Source organism: Choloepus didactylus, chromosome 22 (assembly GCF_015220235.1).
Source record: "Choloepus didactylus isolate mChoDid1 chromosome 22, mChoDid1.pri, whole genome shotgun sequence".
In the NCBI taxonomy this organism is placed as follows: Eukaryota; Metazoa; Chordata; class Mammalia; order Pilosa; family Megalonychidae; genus Choloepus; species Choloepus didactylus.
In genome coordinates this window covers 9,267,170-9,283,764 of record NC_051328.1, presented here as the reverse complement: position 1 = coordinate 9,283,764, position 16,595 = coordinate 9,267,170, and the positions used below count along the sequence as shown (strand labels likewise).

At 37.4% G+C, this 16,595-nt stretch overlaps 1 protein-coding gene across 4 annotated transcripts in view; it reads right to left on the bottom strand.

Moving 5' to 3' along the window:
• The window catches only part of FTO (FTO alpha-ketoglutarate dependent dioxygenase), a 414,023-nt gene that overhangs the window by 226,312 nt on the left and 171,116 nt on the right, over window positions 1-16,595 (bottom strand). For all 4 annotated transcript variants that reach the window (XM_037815989.1, XM_037815991.1, XM_037815992.1 and 1 more), the window contains exon 5: window positions 5,093-5,172. In XM_037815989.1, coding sequence (XP_037671917.1) covers window positions 5,093-5,172 — 80 coding nt within the window. The remainder of the gene's footprint in view (window positions 1-5,092; window positions 5,173-16,595) is intronic.

Sequence of the window (16,595 nt, the reverse complement as noted above, 5' to 3'; positions counted from 1 at the left end):
AGAACTGACTTGAGGGGTATAGGTGACTCGCAGACACCATCTGCTGGTTAGTTAGCGAAAGTGCATGCCACAAACTTGTATTTCTGAAAAATTAGATTGGTATTTTTTTTTACAACTTGAAAGAACCCTATCAAACAAAGCAAATGCCAAGAGGCCAAAAACAACAGAAAATCTTAATGCATATGATAAAACCAGACGATATGGAGAACCCAATCCCAAACACCCAAATCAAAATATCAGAAGAGACACAGTACTTGGCACAATTAATCAAAGAACTACAATCGAGGAATGAAAACATGACAAAGGATATAAAGGACATGAAGAAGACCATGGCTCAGGATATAAGGGACGTAAAGAAGACCCTAGAAAAGCATAAAGAAGACACTGCAAGAGTAAATAAAAAAATAGAAGATCTTATGGAAATAAAAGAAACTGTTGGCCAAATTAAAAAGACTCTGGATACTCACAATACAAGATTAGAGGAAGCTGAACGACAACTCAGTGTCCTAGAAGTCCACAGAACGGAAAATGAAAGAACAAAAGAAATAATGGAGAAAAAAATTGAAAAAATCAAAATGGATCTCAGGGATATGATAGATAAAATAAAACGACCAAACTTAACACTCATTGGTGTCCCAGAAGGGGAAGAAAAGGGTAAAGGTCTAGAAAGAGTATTCAAAGAAATTGTTGGGGAAAACTTCCCAAACCTTCTACACAATATGAATACACAAAGCATAAATGCCCAGCAAACTCCAAATAGAATAAATCCAAATAAACCCACTCCGGGACATATTCTGATCAGACTCTCAAATACTGAAGAGAAGCAGCAAGTTCTGAAAGCAGCAAGAGAAAAGCAATTCACCACATACAAAGGAAACAACATAAGACTAAGTTGTGACTACTCAGCGGCCACCATGGGGCGAGAAGGCAGTGGCATGACATATTTAAAATTCTGAGAGAGAAAAATTTCCAACCAAGAATACTTTATCCAGCAAAACTCTCCTTCAAGTTTGAGGGAGAGCTTAAATTTTTCACAGACAAACAAATGCTGAGAGAGTTTGCCAATAAAAGACCTGCCCTACTTCAGATACTAAAGGGAGCCCTACCAACAGAGAAACAAAGAAAGGAGAAAGAGATAATAGAGAATTTTAACAGACATATATAGACTCTTACATCCCAAATCACCAGGACACTCATTTTTCTCTAGTAATCATGGATCTTTCTCCCAGAATGGACCATATGCTGGGACATAAAACAAGCCTCAATAAAATAAAATAAAATAATTGAATATATTCAAAGCACATTCTCCAACCACAATGGAATACAAACAGAAGTCAATAATTTTTGAATTATAACTTCACTATTTACTTCCTACATGACATAAAATACACAAACTCTAATGACAAATCAGTGATTTTGAACTCAATATATGTAATTTTTGACAAGAACTATATAAAGGTGGGGGAATGGAGGAGTATAGGAACATAGTTTATGTGTCCTATTGAAGTGAAGGTGGTATCAAAGAAAAACAAGATTGTTATGGATTTAAGAGGTTAATTTTAAGCCCCACAGTAAACACAAAGAAATTATCAGAGAATATGACCATAGAGATGAAAAGTAGAGTATGGGTTAAGAAAAATGGGGAAGGGGCAATGGGGAGTTAAGAAATGAGTGTAGGGTTGCTGTTTGAGGTGCAGGGAAATTTCTAATAATGGATGGTGGGAAAGAGAAAGTATCACAACATTCTAAACGTGATTAATCCCACTAATGGAATGCTGGGGAGGTGGTGGAATGGGAAGATTTAGGCTGTATATGTTTCCACAATTGAGACAAAAAAAAAAAAAAAAAAAAAAGTCTAAATGGATGATGATTGAATGCCAAGGATGACCCTGGATGGGATCTGAGGATGGAGGACAGGAGGCTCAAAGGGACACAGTTGAGACATAAGGTAAAAAAAAAAAAAAAAGGAAATATAGAATGTAAGCTTTGTATCAATGTTGAATCTCTTGTACTTCTTAGCTGCATTTAATGGGATTGCATAAAAGAATGTTCTTGTTCATGGAAATTGTATATGTGAATTATAGTGTTTGTTCAAGGAGGTGTGCAGCTAGCTCTCATATGTTCAGAAGACAGAGCAATAGATGATGGATGATAGATAGGGAGGGAAGGAGGGAGGGAGGGAAAGAAATAGCGATGTGACAGCAGGTTACAGTCGGTGGATTGGGGTATCAGTGGAGGGAGGTCAGGGTATGCTGGAGTTCTGTGTATGGGATTTGTATTGTTTTTGCAACTGTTCCTATAACTTTAAATTTATTTCAAAATAAAATAAAATAAAAATAAAAATAAAAAAAGAGATAATGGTAAAAACCCACAATCTAGAGTCAATCTGCCTGGGTTTATATGGTGCCATAACTTATGAGCTGTGTGGCTTCTATCAAATCATTCAATCTCTGTGCATCAGTATCCTTTAAAATGAAGATAACTATACTTAACAGGATTTCTCTAAAGATTAAATCAATTATTGTAGGTAAAGGACTTAGTAGCACCTGGCACATAGTAAACTCTCAGTAAGAATTAACTATGATAATGATTGTTCTTGTTGAACTTTTTACTGTTCCTTAAAATGATAGTTTTAGATAAACTAGAGAAAGCAGAAATTATTCTTTAGAAGACAACAACCTATAGGAAGAGATTTCTTCAATAGCAGGGATATGTAAATGACATATAAAGAAAAAAATAATCCAGAACTTCAACTTCCTCAAAATATTCAGGTTTGAAAATTACAGAAAATAAACTAGTGCTCCAATTTTTTTTTCTCTTTTTCTTTCTGTGCTGCCCACACCAAATCTATCCTTTTCAGTCAGTTCCCTTACTCCTGGGGGATCCTGGAATACTCCTTCACAAGGGACTAAGGAAAGAACGTAAGTACATCACTGAAGGCCTTCCTTTCCTAGGGCTCACCCAAATAGCAGCTTTAATTGGAAATGTGCAGTGATATTTTTGGCTGCCATAAAAAACTGGGGGCTCTCCTGGAATTCAGTGGGCAAGGGCCAGGGATGCTAAACACTGATACCAAGAGCACCCTGGTTCACCAGCCAAGAAAACAGTGAGGAAAGCCAGCCTGTAGTGTCCTCTCTTAAACAGAAGGTGTGGGCCATCCTTTCTGAACTAAAGATGCCATTTGAGTCTGGTCTAAGTTCAGCTCTAAAACACTGCCTTTCTTGAACCCATTTTTCTAGAGTTTCTCATTGGTATATAAATGGTGATGCAAGAGCCTTAAATTCAAAGAGCTTTAGCTGTTCCCACCTCCTAGGAGCTTTTCATCAGGATAAAAAGAAAAGATCAGCAATACTAATTTAATAATAGTAGTAGTGCCTAACATTCTTTGAATGCAAACTATATGCCACTCACCGTTCTAAAAGACTTGCGTGTGTTAACTCATTTAATCCTCACAAGAGCCCTATGATCTAAGTACAATTATTAGCCCCATCAAACAGCTGAGGAGACCAAGATGCAGACAGGTTGAGTCACTTGCCCAAAACCACACTCCGGGAAGCACAGGGCCAGAATTTCATTTAGGAGTTAAGCTTCAGCGTCTCTGTGGGTAACACTATTCTATACATTTTTTTTCTTATTTCCCCAAACTTTTTATTTATCATTTTGTACTAGCCCTCTGAACACAGCATGAGCCTGTCTACACTTCCAGGGTAGATTAGCAAAGATGCAAGAAGGACACACTTAAGTAGCCACACACACAGATGATCCACAAGAAAAGGATTCTTTCCAAGTTCCTCTCTGGCCTTTGTAATGTTTGACAGAAACATTCTCAGGAAGTCTCAGGTCTATCCTTTATTCACGGAGAGCTCATGTCAGATATAATCCACAGCACTGAACATCAGCATAGATCACTGCCTTTAATCTTTATAAAGGTCCTCCCTTCCTTCCTTCCTTCGTTCCTTCCTCCCTCCCTTCCTTCCTTCCTCCCTCCTTCTCTTCCTTCCTCCTTCCCTCCCTCCCTCCATACCTTCCTACTTTCCTTCCTTCCTTTCTTCCTTCCTTCCACACTCTCCCTCCTCCCTTTACTTCCCTTCCTCCTCCTCTCCCTTCTCACTCGCAGAATTTACTTTTAGGTTTCTAAGCTAATTATTTGTACATTTGTTTGTTTGTCTCCCCAACTAAAAAGTAAGTTCTATAATTATTCCCCTCCTCTCTGGAACCCTTCTTAACTAAGGACACAAAACCTCCAAGTGACTACGATCTGTTTCCCTCATCTCTCTATTTTATTTTAAGTGTTCTTGTAATAACATATATACAACACAAAATTTCCCATTTTATTTACTTTTATGTGTGCAATAATTCAGCGATGTTAATTACATTCACAATACTGTGCTACCATTACCACCATCTATTACCAAAATGTTTTCACCACCCCAAACAGAAACTCTGTACTCATTAAGCAATAATTTCTCACCGGACTCCAGCCCCCTGGTAATCTGTATTTTCTCATCCCTTAAATTTACATTCTGAACTAGTCTGATCAGCTGACCATCAGCCGCTGCAAGTAGCAGCAGAATTTAGCAATAATGTCTGGGTTATGAACACAACTGGGGAGCTCAGAAATTCCTTGGCGCCACTGTAACTTTCTCCCTAATTGACATTCACATGCCCAGAAGCCTGACCAAAAAGTTAAGGGAAATGTAAATTCTCCACCATCTGAGCTCAGCCACACTAACACATGCACAAGCACACAAATCCACCGCATTCTGACCACCTCCTGCCCTTGATCTTGACAGATAACAATCACCTTAGAGAGCTTGTACATAGCAACAACACCTGCCAATGGCATTTACTTCACCAAGAAACATAACCCCAAAGAAGCAGAATATACTTACCCAGCGTGGTGAATACACATTTTTTAATGTTATCCAATACAACCCAAAGCTAAAAAAAGCAAGTAAATAGAGACTAAAGTCAAGTTAGATGGAAGCAATTTTCCCATCAAATATGCTTCCAAAGCTCCATGATAAATTTCTCATTCAACCACTTCTGTCGCATCCAATTAAGTTTGAATCACATTTTTATTTATACTTACTTCTGCTACTCGGTGGGTAGAACTAAACCGAGGTTGTGAACCAGCCAAAACACAGTGTTGGTGGGTGGCATTGAGATCATCTGTGGGGAAAATACCAAAAATTAAAAGAAACAAACAAACAAAAACAGAAAACGCATTTATTAGTCACTATATACTTTATATTATTTAACTTATCATTTAGCTAATATACACAGTAAAGAGTAAATCCATCATTCAAGATGAAAAATAACCAAGGAATTACCATTTACCTAGCAGTCTTTAAACTATTCCTTGATTATGAATAGTGAATCTTTATGTAATTTTCTTTTTCTTAGTTGCTAAGGTATTAGCATAGTTACAAGGAAAGAACTGAAATGGTGGAACTGTAACCCATAGCATCCTTTGATATTTGTTCTATCGTCAAATTGTAATTAGAAAGCTATACCTTTCTGTATGTATATTAGATTTCACAATAAGGAAATAACTGAAACTATGGTGCTATAAATCATAATAACTTTAGAAATTTCCTACATATCTACTTGTTAAATCATACTTTAAACAATATTACCTTTTTGTATATGTTATATTTCATAATAAGGAACTAACTGAAACTGGAATTGTAACCTATAATATTCTTTGAAATTTGCTCTCTAACAACTCATTACATTGCACTCGGAAAGTTGTCATTTTCATGTATATATGCTACATTATACAATAAAAAATATGATCAAAAAAACGCTTCCTTATAGGTAGGATGACTATATATATATATATATAAAACCATCAAACCACTACACTTTTAAGAGTGAAATGGGGTACTATTAATAATTATTCCAGGACAATAAGATATAAACCAGGAATATGCTCAGCAGACAGGATAAATGGTTACCCTCCTTGGGTTGGTTTTATGACAACCCACCAACCACAAAGTTTACAGTTTATGGATTAACTTTTTTGTCTTTCTCATGGTACATCCACTTCTTTCCATGACTTTAGAATAAACTGGAATTCTTTTATATTATTTGTAATTGAACATTTTTAATTTGAAAGTCTACCAATTTCTCTCCCCAATCAAAGTATCAATTTTGCCCTAACAATTTTTCCAGGCAACAAACCAACCAACTCAGCATGTTACAAAGCTTTGGCTCTCAGAACAGTATTCCAGCCTAGAGATTCATAACCCCAAAACAGAGCAGGTAGTGAATTTATCAGCTGAAGAATACTTCCAAAATCGCATGTAGTAGGAGAAAAATCAATAGCCAAGTTATTGTGTATTCTTAGCAACGATGCCACATGTCAGGCAAAATGTGTACTACCTCTGCTTAGAACATCACTCAGTCTAACACAAAGAAGCAGGTTGAATAGTTCTGTTCCCCAGCAACACGTGAGTCCTTTGTAGGCAATGCAGGCTTCTCACCAAGATACCAAAAAAGACAATGATTTAAATTATGAGGCCAAGACCACCACACCCCTTATGTATCAGCAAAAATAACCTACAATATTACCACCAACCATAGGAGAGGAAACATAAAATGTCAGTTGAAGGACTTTCACTTCTAGACATAATGGTGTAACAGTGACAAGATTTACCTTCCTGCCTTGATGATGAAAAATAAGAAACAAAGGTCTCTGTTACTGGAAAACAGAACAAGAGAGGATGCCAGAGAGAAACAAAGCAGGTGAGTCCTACAATTGCTCCAGCTTCTGCCTAGAAAAAGTTTCAAGGACGCAGAGTAGGGAGGGGGACGTCAGATAGAACCCCGAGTGCTCTAGTCTTCTCATTCTCACTGAGTTGAGAAGACTCAGAGTTCAAGGAGGACAAAGTATCTAGGATTTGCATGGCAGAATACTGGAAAAGAAAACCTGCATAGAGAGAGAGCAAGCAGAGATCTGTTGAATGGTGCTCTCAAATCTCTGAGTACTGATCTGTGCATGTGTGGGAAAAGAATCACCAGAGAGCAGCAGGCTGAACAAATCCCAGACCTCAAAGAAGAACAGGAATAGTTTGTTTTTAGCAACTGGGATGGAAAGACCTCCTAAGACATGAAATACTGGGTAGAGTCCTTAGGAAAGCTTCACTTTAGAAGGAGGGCAAAATTAGTCCCACTAGATCCACCTAACAAAGCTTAAAAGCAAGCCTTGAAATTTTCTAACTTATTCCAGTAACTTAACTACTCATTAGAGCAAAGTCCAACAATATTTAAAAGAATAAAACAAAGGCAGACACCCATGCATTAACAAATTTGTAAAACCATAAAACTCTTAGAAAAATACGTAAGGGAAAATCTTCCTGATTGTGAATTTGGCAATAGGTTCTTAGATATGACACCAAAAGTATGAGCAACAAAAGAAAAACACAGATAAATAGAACTTTACCAAAATTAAAAACTTCTGTGCATCAAAGGACACTAGCAAGAGAATGAAGAGAAAAAAAACCCACAGAATGGTAGAATATGGTTGCAAGTCATATATCTGATAAGGGTTTAATCCTGAAAACATATAAAGAACTCATACAACTCAATAAAAAGCCAATTAAAAACTGGCAAAGGACTTGAATAAACATTCCTCCAAAGAAGATACACAAATGACCAATATGCACACAAAAAGATGCTCACCATCATTAATCACTAGGGTAATGCAAATCAAAACCAGAATGATACAGTGCTTCAAACCCACTAGGATGGCTATTAAAAAAAGTCAGAAAATAGCACATGTTGGTAAAGATATGGATAAACTGGAACACATGTGCATTGCTGGTGGGAATGTAAAATGTTGCATCCACCATGGAAAACAGTTTGATGGCTCCTCAAAGAGTTAAACATACAATTACCATATGACCCAGTAATTCCACTCTTAGATACACACCCCCAAAAAACGAAAACAGAGATTCAAATAAATAACTTGTTCACCAATGTTCATCGCAGCATTATTCATAACAGCCAAAATGGGGAAACAACCCAACTGTCCATTGATACAGAATGGATAAACAAAATGTGGTATATACATACAAAGGAATATTATTCAGATATAGAAAGGAATGAAACTTTGATACATGTCACAATATGGATAAACCCTGAAATCATTAAGTGAAACAATCCACACACAAAAGGAGAAATACCAAATAATTCCACTTTTATGAAAGGTCTAGAATAGGCAAAGTCATAAAGACAAAAAGAGGGTAAGAGGTTACAGAGGGGTGGGGAGAAGGAGAAGTTATTGCTTAAAGGATACAAAGTTTCTGTTTTGAGCAATGGAAAAGTTTTAGAAATGGATGGTGGTGATGGTTGTACAATATTGTGAAAATAATTAGTGCTACAGAACTGTACAGCTAAAAATGGTTACATGGTTATACATATGCAACTACAATAAAAAATTTTTTTAATTCTTCCCCAGTTGGATAAAATATGAAAACATAGAAAGTAGTCAAGAAGAAGAGAAATATTTTGACAATATAAGTTTTACTAAACCTGGGGGAAAAAATTGGGTACCAGAGAAGAGAAATCTCTCACACATACGTATACACCCACACACAAATGAAGCTTCTAAAGATGAAAAATGTAATATCTGAAATAAAAATTATACTGAATGGGATTAGCAGCAATTTAAACCCTGCAGAAGAAAATATCAGTGAACAACAATACTCAGAAATAGAAACTATACAAAATGAAGTATACAGAGAAAAAAAGATGTAAAAAAAAATGAAACAGCATCTATGATCTACGGGACAATATCAAGCAGTTTTACATAAATGTAACTGGAGTCCCAGGAAGGGAGAATGACAGAAACAAACAAACAAACAAACAACTGGAAAAAATAATGGCTGAAAAATTTCCAAATGTGATGAAAACTATAAACCCAGAAATCCAAAAACCTCCATGAACCTCAAGCAGAAAAACATTAAAACACACACACACATGAATGCATGTACAAATAATCAAATTTCTAAAAACCAGTGATAAAAAGGAAAAATCTTTAAAGCAGTCAGAAAAGAGACATACAGCGGAGTCAAGATGAGAATGATAGCAGACTTCTCATCAGAAGACATGCAACTCGAAAGACAATTGGGACGTATTTAAAATACTGAATAAAAAGCCTGTCAGTTTGGAATTCTACACCCAGTGAAAATGCCTTTCCAAAATGAAGGTGATATAAAGATTTTTTCAGACAAACAAAAGCTGAGAGAATTTACAGCCAGTAGGCTTGCATAGGAAATTCTTCACACAAAAGAGTATATCAGAAGGAAATTGGATCTACCCAAAAGAATGAAAAGTGTCATAAATAATATCTTTAAAAGATAAAAGACTATTTAAAGCAAAAATAATATCTTGTGAGGTTTTATAACATACATAGAAGTAAAAATCATGAAAATAGCATAAAGAAGGGGAGAAGAGAAACAAAAGTATGCTATTATAAGATTCCTACACCATATGAAAGGTGGTATAACAATACTTGAAGGTACACTGTGATAAGTTAAAGATGTATTTTTCAAACCCTAGAGTTGTGGTTCTTAATCAGAGGTAACGTCTGGAGTCATTTTTGGTTGTCACAACCGAGCATCTAGCAGGCCAGGGACAGGGCAATCCTCTGCCACCCCTACCCCTGCTAACAAAGATCAACAATGCCAAGGCTGAGAAAACCTGCCACCAAAACAAAACAAAACAAACAAACAAACAAAAAAACACTAACCAAAAAAAAAACAAAACAAAAAAACAGCGGTACAGCTAATGAGCTAAAAGTAGAAACAAAATGGACTCCGGAAACTGTGGCAGTAATTCAGGCAGAGGTTGACAATGACTTGGGCTTTGTGACAGCAGGGGAGATGATGAGCAGTGATCAGGTTCAGAATGTTTTAGAGGAAGATGAAAGAACCTGCCAATGGATTAGATAAGTGAAGTGAGAGAAAGAGGATTAAAGAACAACTCAGGGGTTTTCACATGAGTAACTGATGGAGGTGAGTAAGGTCACAAAACATAAGGACACTGTGTAAACAATATCACAAAATGCAATGGATGAAAAAAATGCAATGGACGACGAGAATGAAAATGGCAGTGATACATTTGGAGTTTCAGATGCAAATATAAACACAACAAGATGGGCTAATATAGAGGATCAAAGCAGATCCAACCTCTGCAGATTTGAGCTCAAAAGTATGGCTTTAAGGCCTGATGAAGAAGGTTGAATGGCAATCTAGTTTGCCCTCTCTGAGACACTGGTTAAGGACACGCCTGAACATTTCTGATTGATCCTTCACTATTTTGCCTAAAGGATATTTCAGAGTCAAGAGGGGAAAAAAAAAAAAAAAAAAGAGTGGCAGGGCTTCCAAGGGACAAATTTCCCATAAAATTGAAATAATTTCTAGGAAATAAATAAATGCCAGTCTCATCTACCCAAATAAAAGCCTTATTACTCCTATGCTATGGATCCACAGACATCATCACGGAGAAAACCATCTTAATGAACAGACTTGTTAAGTGCTTTTGTGCCACTGAGGGGTGATTAATCTGATGCAGGTCAAGCGGCAAATACAACATAAGAAGAGATACTCTGGGGCTTGTACCTTTACTTAAATCCTTGGCAACTCTAATCAAGAGACTCTTCTGAAATTGCTTCCAAGTGTCTCTAATCCTTCAAGATGTTTAGAAAGAACCTTGTAATTTTCATTTAAGAGCTTCTAATTTATCCAAAATGCTAACTCTATAAAAGCGGTTGAAGCGTCATGGATTGCAAATCTCAAAGAATACGCTAAAGAAGATATTTCCAGATTTAAAAGATTACTCCTAATCATTTTTAGAAAGAAGACATTAAAGGATGTCCATTTCCCAGAGATATCTCAGAACATAGCTAAAAACTCACTGACTCTATACCCAACTTGAATCACAGTTTGCAGAATTTATTCAACAAAACATAAATAGAAAGGGGCTCTCACTCCTTACTGGCTAAATGCTGCCTGGCCAGCAGCAGGTAAGGAGAATCTGGACATTCGCTGTGGCGTGAAATCTCATCTCATATGTACACCACAGATGCAAAGGATCATTTACACTAGGGTGACCAATTCATGCCTGGGACTCTCCTGGTTTTACTGATGAAAGTTCCTCATTCTGGGACCCCTCTCAGTCCTGAACAAACTGGGACAGTTGGCACCCTAAATTCACCCGAGCGCTACTTCCTTGGTTTTGTTGTCCAGTGTGTCGCCAGGGCTATTTCATCCCAAATTTCTTAAAGTAACAATCAGGAGCTTTGCTAAAGGCACTCTTGTGCTAAATAAGCCCAGTACTGAAATCCAATCTCCGTAGCTTCACACAATCACTGAAGCTTTTCATTCTTACTTACCTGTCCATTCCCATCCCTCAATCTTAATATTTATGAACATATTGTTCCTAGATGTGGGGACATCCATGACTGAGAACATTTTCAGAATTTAATAGCCAGTTAAAGGGGTAGTTTCAGAATTTAATAGCCAATGAAAGGGGTAAGGGAAACTTCCTGGCAAGACATCAGTATAGACTCAGTCCTCTGCCCCATTCCTAGATCCCCAAGGAGCGATCAATGGAATATAAAAATAGATAAAAACCTCTCCTAGCACAAGATACTAGGGAAAGGGGCTCAATGTGCTAGAAAAGGCAAGGAATTGTGTTGGATTCAGGTGTGGGTGGCATTAGATTAAAAAAGACAAAGAAGCCTGGCACATGGCCGCCAACTCTGGAAGAGCAGCAAATACATCAGGCAGATCCTAGAAGCACTGGCCCTCTCAGAAGGTGGAGAGGAAGAGAGGACAGAGGTCACCGGACCCACAGAGGACAGAGGGCAGACCGCGTGCCTCTGCAGGGTGGCACTCTGTGCACACCACCTGTAGGACTCGCCTGCAGGACTCACAGGCCCCAGGTGACGTGGCTGGGTCAACCCGCTACTGTGAACAGAGAACCAGGAACTGGAACTAGCAGCTCCACCTGAGATGGGCCTAAGGCTACCAAGGCTTGCCCCCATCACAAGCAGCCATACCACACGAAGACACGAGCAAGTTATTCAGCACCCTCCCTTATACCAAATCTACCATTTGGCTATGAAAAGATACATTTTCTTTCCTTCTCCTTCAACTGAAGGGTAAGGCCAGTGTTTCATACCAATCTCTCACAGAACCAATCTCAACCCCTACTTGCCTGTAACCAGTCCCCTTTCTAGAAGGATAAACAGACAAGGAAAGATTGGCAGATCTATGCAAAAGTACTTTGGTTCACTGGGAAAGAATCACTTCTAACTTGGAGAAATGACTGAAATTGTCTGTGAAAAAATTTTACTCAAACTGTCAGAAAAATTTTTTAGAAAATTCCCAATTTTTCAAGAAGACAGTTAATCCAGGAAGGTACTGCATCTGTAAAAACAGGATGAGCAGACTTAAAGGTGGAACAGTATGAGATCAGGAAATAGTGCTTGGAGTTGAATTTTTTTAAATATTACTGCTTCATTTAAAACGATGATACATGAAGAGACTAGAAGAATGCATCCTGCAGAAAACTTAATCACTGAACTGGATGACTGAACTCAAGAAATTCTCTTAGAATTCAGAGGGCAAATAAAAAATAGTGACAAAAAGATAAGACGTGAGTGACAGATTCTGGAGGCCGAAATATGTAACAGGCTTCCCAGAAAGAGAAAGCAGAATATATAAAGAGGGAATAATCAAAGAATAGCATACTTTCCAAAGTTGCCAAAAGAACTGAATCTGCGGCTGACAAAGTACATAAACACCAAGAATTATTACCCAAGAATAATTACCCAAGAATTATTACCCAAGAATCCTATAGCCATTCACGGTGACAACAGTATGTGAAGCAGTAGAGAGTCACTCTCAGATCATGCAACGGGCTCAAGGAATATGCCACCAACCTTCCTCTGCCATTAGTCTTCATGATAAAATTATTAGAATCTATACCTTAGCTGATGAAGGGTGCAATCAGAATCATTAAAATCATAGTAGAAAAAGACTAGCAGTGAGCATAAAAGCAGTTGAATAATTTCAAATAAAGTTTTTTAATTTACAAGTATAAAAAATAATACTTGAAAGTAAAGATGCTTCACCTAAAAATAAATGTTAAAAATCTATGTCAATGTTGCTGCAAAGGAGAGGCTAGGCCTCTCTATAAGTGTGCCTAAGAGCCTCCTCCCGAATGCCTCTTTGTTGCTCAGATGTGGCCCTGTCTCTCTAGCTAAGCCAACTTGAAAGGTGAAATCACTGCCCTCCCCCCTATGTGGGATCAGACACCCAGGGGAGTGAATCTCCCTGGCAACGTGGAATATGACTCCCGGGGAGGAATGTAGACCTGGCATCGTGGGACGGAGAACATCTTCTTGACCAAAAGGGGGATGTGAAAAGAAATGAAATAAGCTTCAGTGGCAGAGAGATTCCAAAAGGAGCCGAGAGGTCACTCTGGTGGGCACTCTTATGCACACTTTAGACAACCCTTTTTAGGTTCTAAAGAATTGGGGTAGCTGGTGGTGGATACCTGAAACTATCAAACTACAACCCAGAACCCATGAATCTCGAAGACAGTTGTATAAAAATGTAGCTTATGAGGGGTGACAAGGGGATTGGGAAAGCCATAAGGACCACACTCCACTTTGTCTAGTTTATGGATGGATGAGTAGAAAAATAGGGGAAGGAAACAAACAGACAAAGGTACCCAGTGTTCTTTTTTACTTCAATTGCTCTTTTTCACTCTAATTATTATTCTTGTTATTTTTGTGTGTGTGCTAATGAAGGTGTCAGGGATTGATTTGGGTGATGAATGTACCACTATGTAATGGTACTGTAAACAATCGAAAGTACGATTTGTTTTGTATGACTGCGTGGTATGTGAATATATCTCAATAAAATGAAAAAAAAAAAAAAAGAAAAAAAAAAAGAAATGTTAAAAATCTATGTCAATGTTGCTGCAAAGGAGAGGCTAGGCCTCCCTATAAGTGTGCCTAAGAGCCTCCTCCCGAATGCCTCTTTGTTGCTCAGATGTGGTCCTCTCTCTCTAGCTAAGCCAACTTAGCAGGTGAAACCACTGCCCTTCCCCCTACGTGGGATCAAGACACCCAGGGGAGTGAATCTCCCTGGCAACGTGGAATATGACTCCCAGGGAGGAATGCAGACCCGGCATCGTGGGATGGAGAACATCTTCTTGACCAAAAGGGGGATGTGAAAGGAAATGAAATAAGCTTCAGTGGCAGAGAGATTCCAAAAGGAGCCGAGAGGTCACTCTGGTGGGCACTCTTACGCACACTTTAGACAACCCTTTTTAGGTTCTAAAGAATTGGGGTAGCTGGTGGTGGATACCTGAAACTATCAAACTACAACCCAGAACCCATGAATCTCGAAGACAGTTGTATAAAAATGTAGCTTATGAGGGGTGACAAGGGGATTGGGAAAGCCATAAGGACCACACTCCACTTTGTCTAGTTTATGGATGGATGAGTAGAAAAATAGGGGAAGGAAACAAACAGACAAAGGTACCCAGTGTTCTTTTTTACTTCAATTGCTCTTTTTCACTCTAATTATTATTCTTGTTATTTTTGTGTGTGTGCTAATGAAGGTGTCAGGGATTGATTTGGGTGATGAATGTACCACTATGTAATGGTACTGTAAACAATCGAAAGTACGATTTGTTTTGTATGACTGCGTGGTATGTGAATATATCTCAATAAAATGAAAAAAAAAAAAAAAAGAAAAAAAAAAGAAATGTTAAAAATCTATGTCAATGTTGCTGCAAAGGAGAGGCTAGGCCTCCCTATAAGTGTGCCTAAGAGCCTCCTCCCGAATGCCTCTTTGTTGCTCAGATGTGGTCCTCTCTCTCTAGCTAAGCCAACTTAGCAGGTGAAACCACTGCCCTTCCCCCTACGTGGGATCAAGACACCCAGGGGAGTGAATCTCCCTGGCAACGTGGAATATGACTCCCAGGGAGGAATGCAGACCCGGCATCGTGGGATGGAGAACATCTTCTTGACCAAAAGGGGGATGTGAAAGGAAATAAAATAAGCTTCAGTGGCAGAGAGATTCCAAAAGGAGCCGAGAGGTCACTCTGGTGGGCACTCTTATGCACAATTTAGACAACCCTTTTTAGGTTCTAATGAATTGGGGTAGCTGGCGGTAGATACCTGAAACTATCAAACAACAACCCAGAACCCATGAATCTTGAAGACAATTGTATAAAAATGTAGCTTATGACGGGTGACAATGGGATTGGGAAAGCCATAAGGCCCACACTCCCCTTTGTCTAGTTTATGATGGATGAGTAGAAAAATGGGGGAAGGAAAAAAACAAACAAACAAACAAACAAACAAAGGCACCCAGGGTTCTTTTTTACTTTAATTGCTCTTTTTCACTTTAATTATTATTCTTGTTATTTTGTGTGTGTGTGGTAATGAAGGTGTCAGGGATTGATTTTGGTGATGAATGCACAACTATGTAATGGTACTGTGAACAATCGAAAGTACAATTTGTTTTGTATGACTGCATGGTATGTGAATATATCTCAATAAAATGAATATTAAAAAAATATGTCAAAAATCAAAAATAGTATATAAAAAAATACCTGGGAAGTAGGCAGAAGGGTTGGATAAAGTTAAAATGTTAAGGAAAACACTAACATCCCAACCAAAAATGGGCAAAAAATTATCAGCCAATGAATAATAAGAGAAAGAAATAAACGGCCAAAAATGGAAAATATTCAATCTCATCTATAAAAAAGAAATGTAATTAAAAAAAACAGCATGTTATTTTTACCTATTGAATTGGCAAACATATTTTTAAATTGTAATGCTAGTTCTGTCTAGAGTGAGGTGTAGTAGGCTGGTGGAAATATAAATTGATAACCACATTTCATACACTGCGGGTGGGAATGTAAATTGAAAACATTTCTGAATGGCAGTCTGACAATATAATATATACCAAGAGTTTAAAATAATCACACTCACTGACCCAGGCATTCTACTTCTAGTAATTTTTCCTAGAGATATAATCAAAGATGCAAAGAAAAATATACAAGGATATTCACTGTAACAATATTTATGTTAATAAAAAAACTGGAAATGAATTAAATGTCTGAAAATAAGGGATTGATTTTTAAATCCATTTTCGAAAATCACATTTTCAAGAAATAGTTAATGATAAGGGAAAATGCTCAGGATATAAAAGTACTGAAAAAACAAGTCACAAAGCATTATATATAATATGATATTAAATTTTCTAAAAATAAAAAATTAAAAGTATATTCCCAAGTATAGAAACTCTAGAAGGAATTATACCAAAATGTTACATGAATGATATTCTCTCTATGTGGTGATATTATGCTGGATTTTTATTATATTCTTTACACTTTCCTATAGTTTAGAAATTCTCTAAAATGAACATGTACCATATTTCATCAATTCCAAGATCACGTTTTAGTCATATTTAACATCTCTGAAATTGGAAAGTATCTTAAAATTGATGGCATCTTTGATTAAATGGAATATATTATTACTTTTGTACTTAGCAATAAAA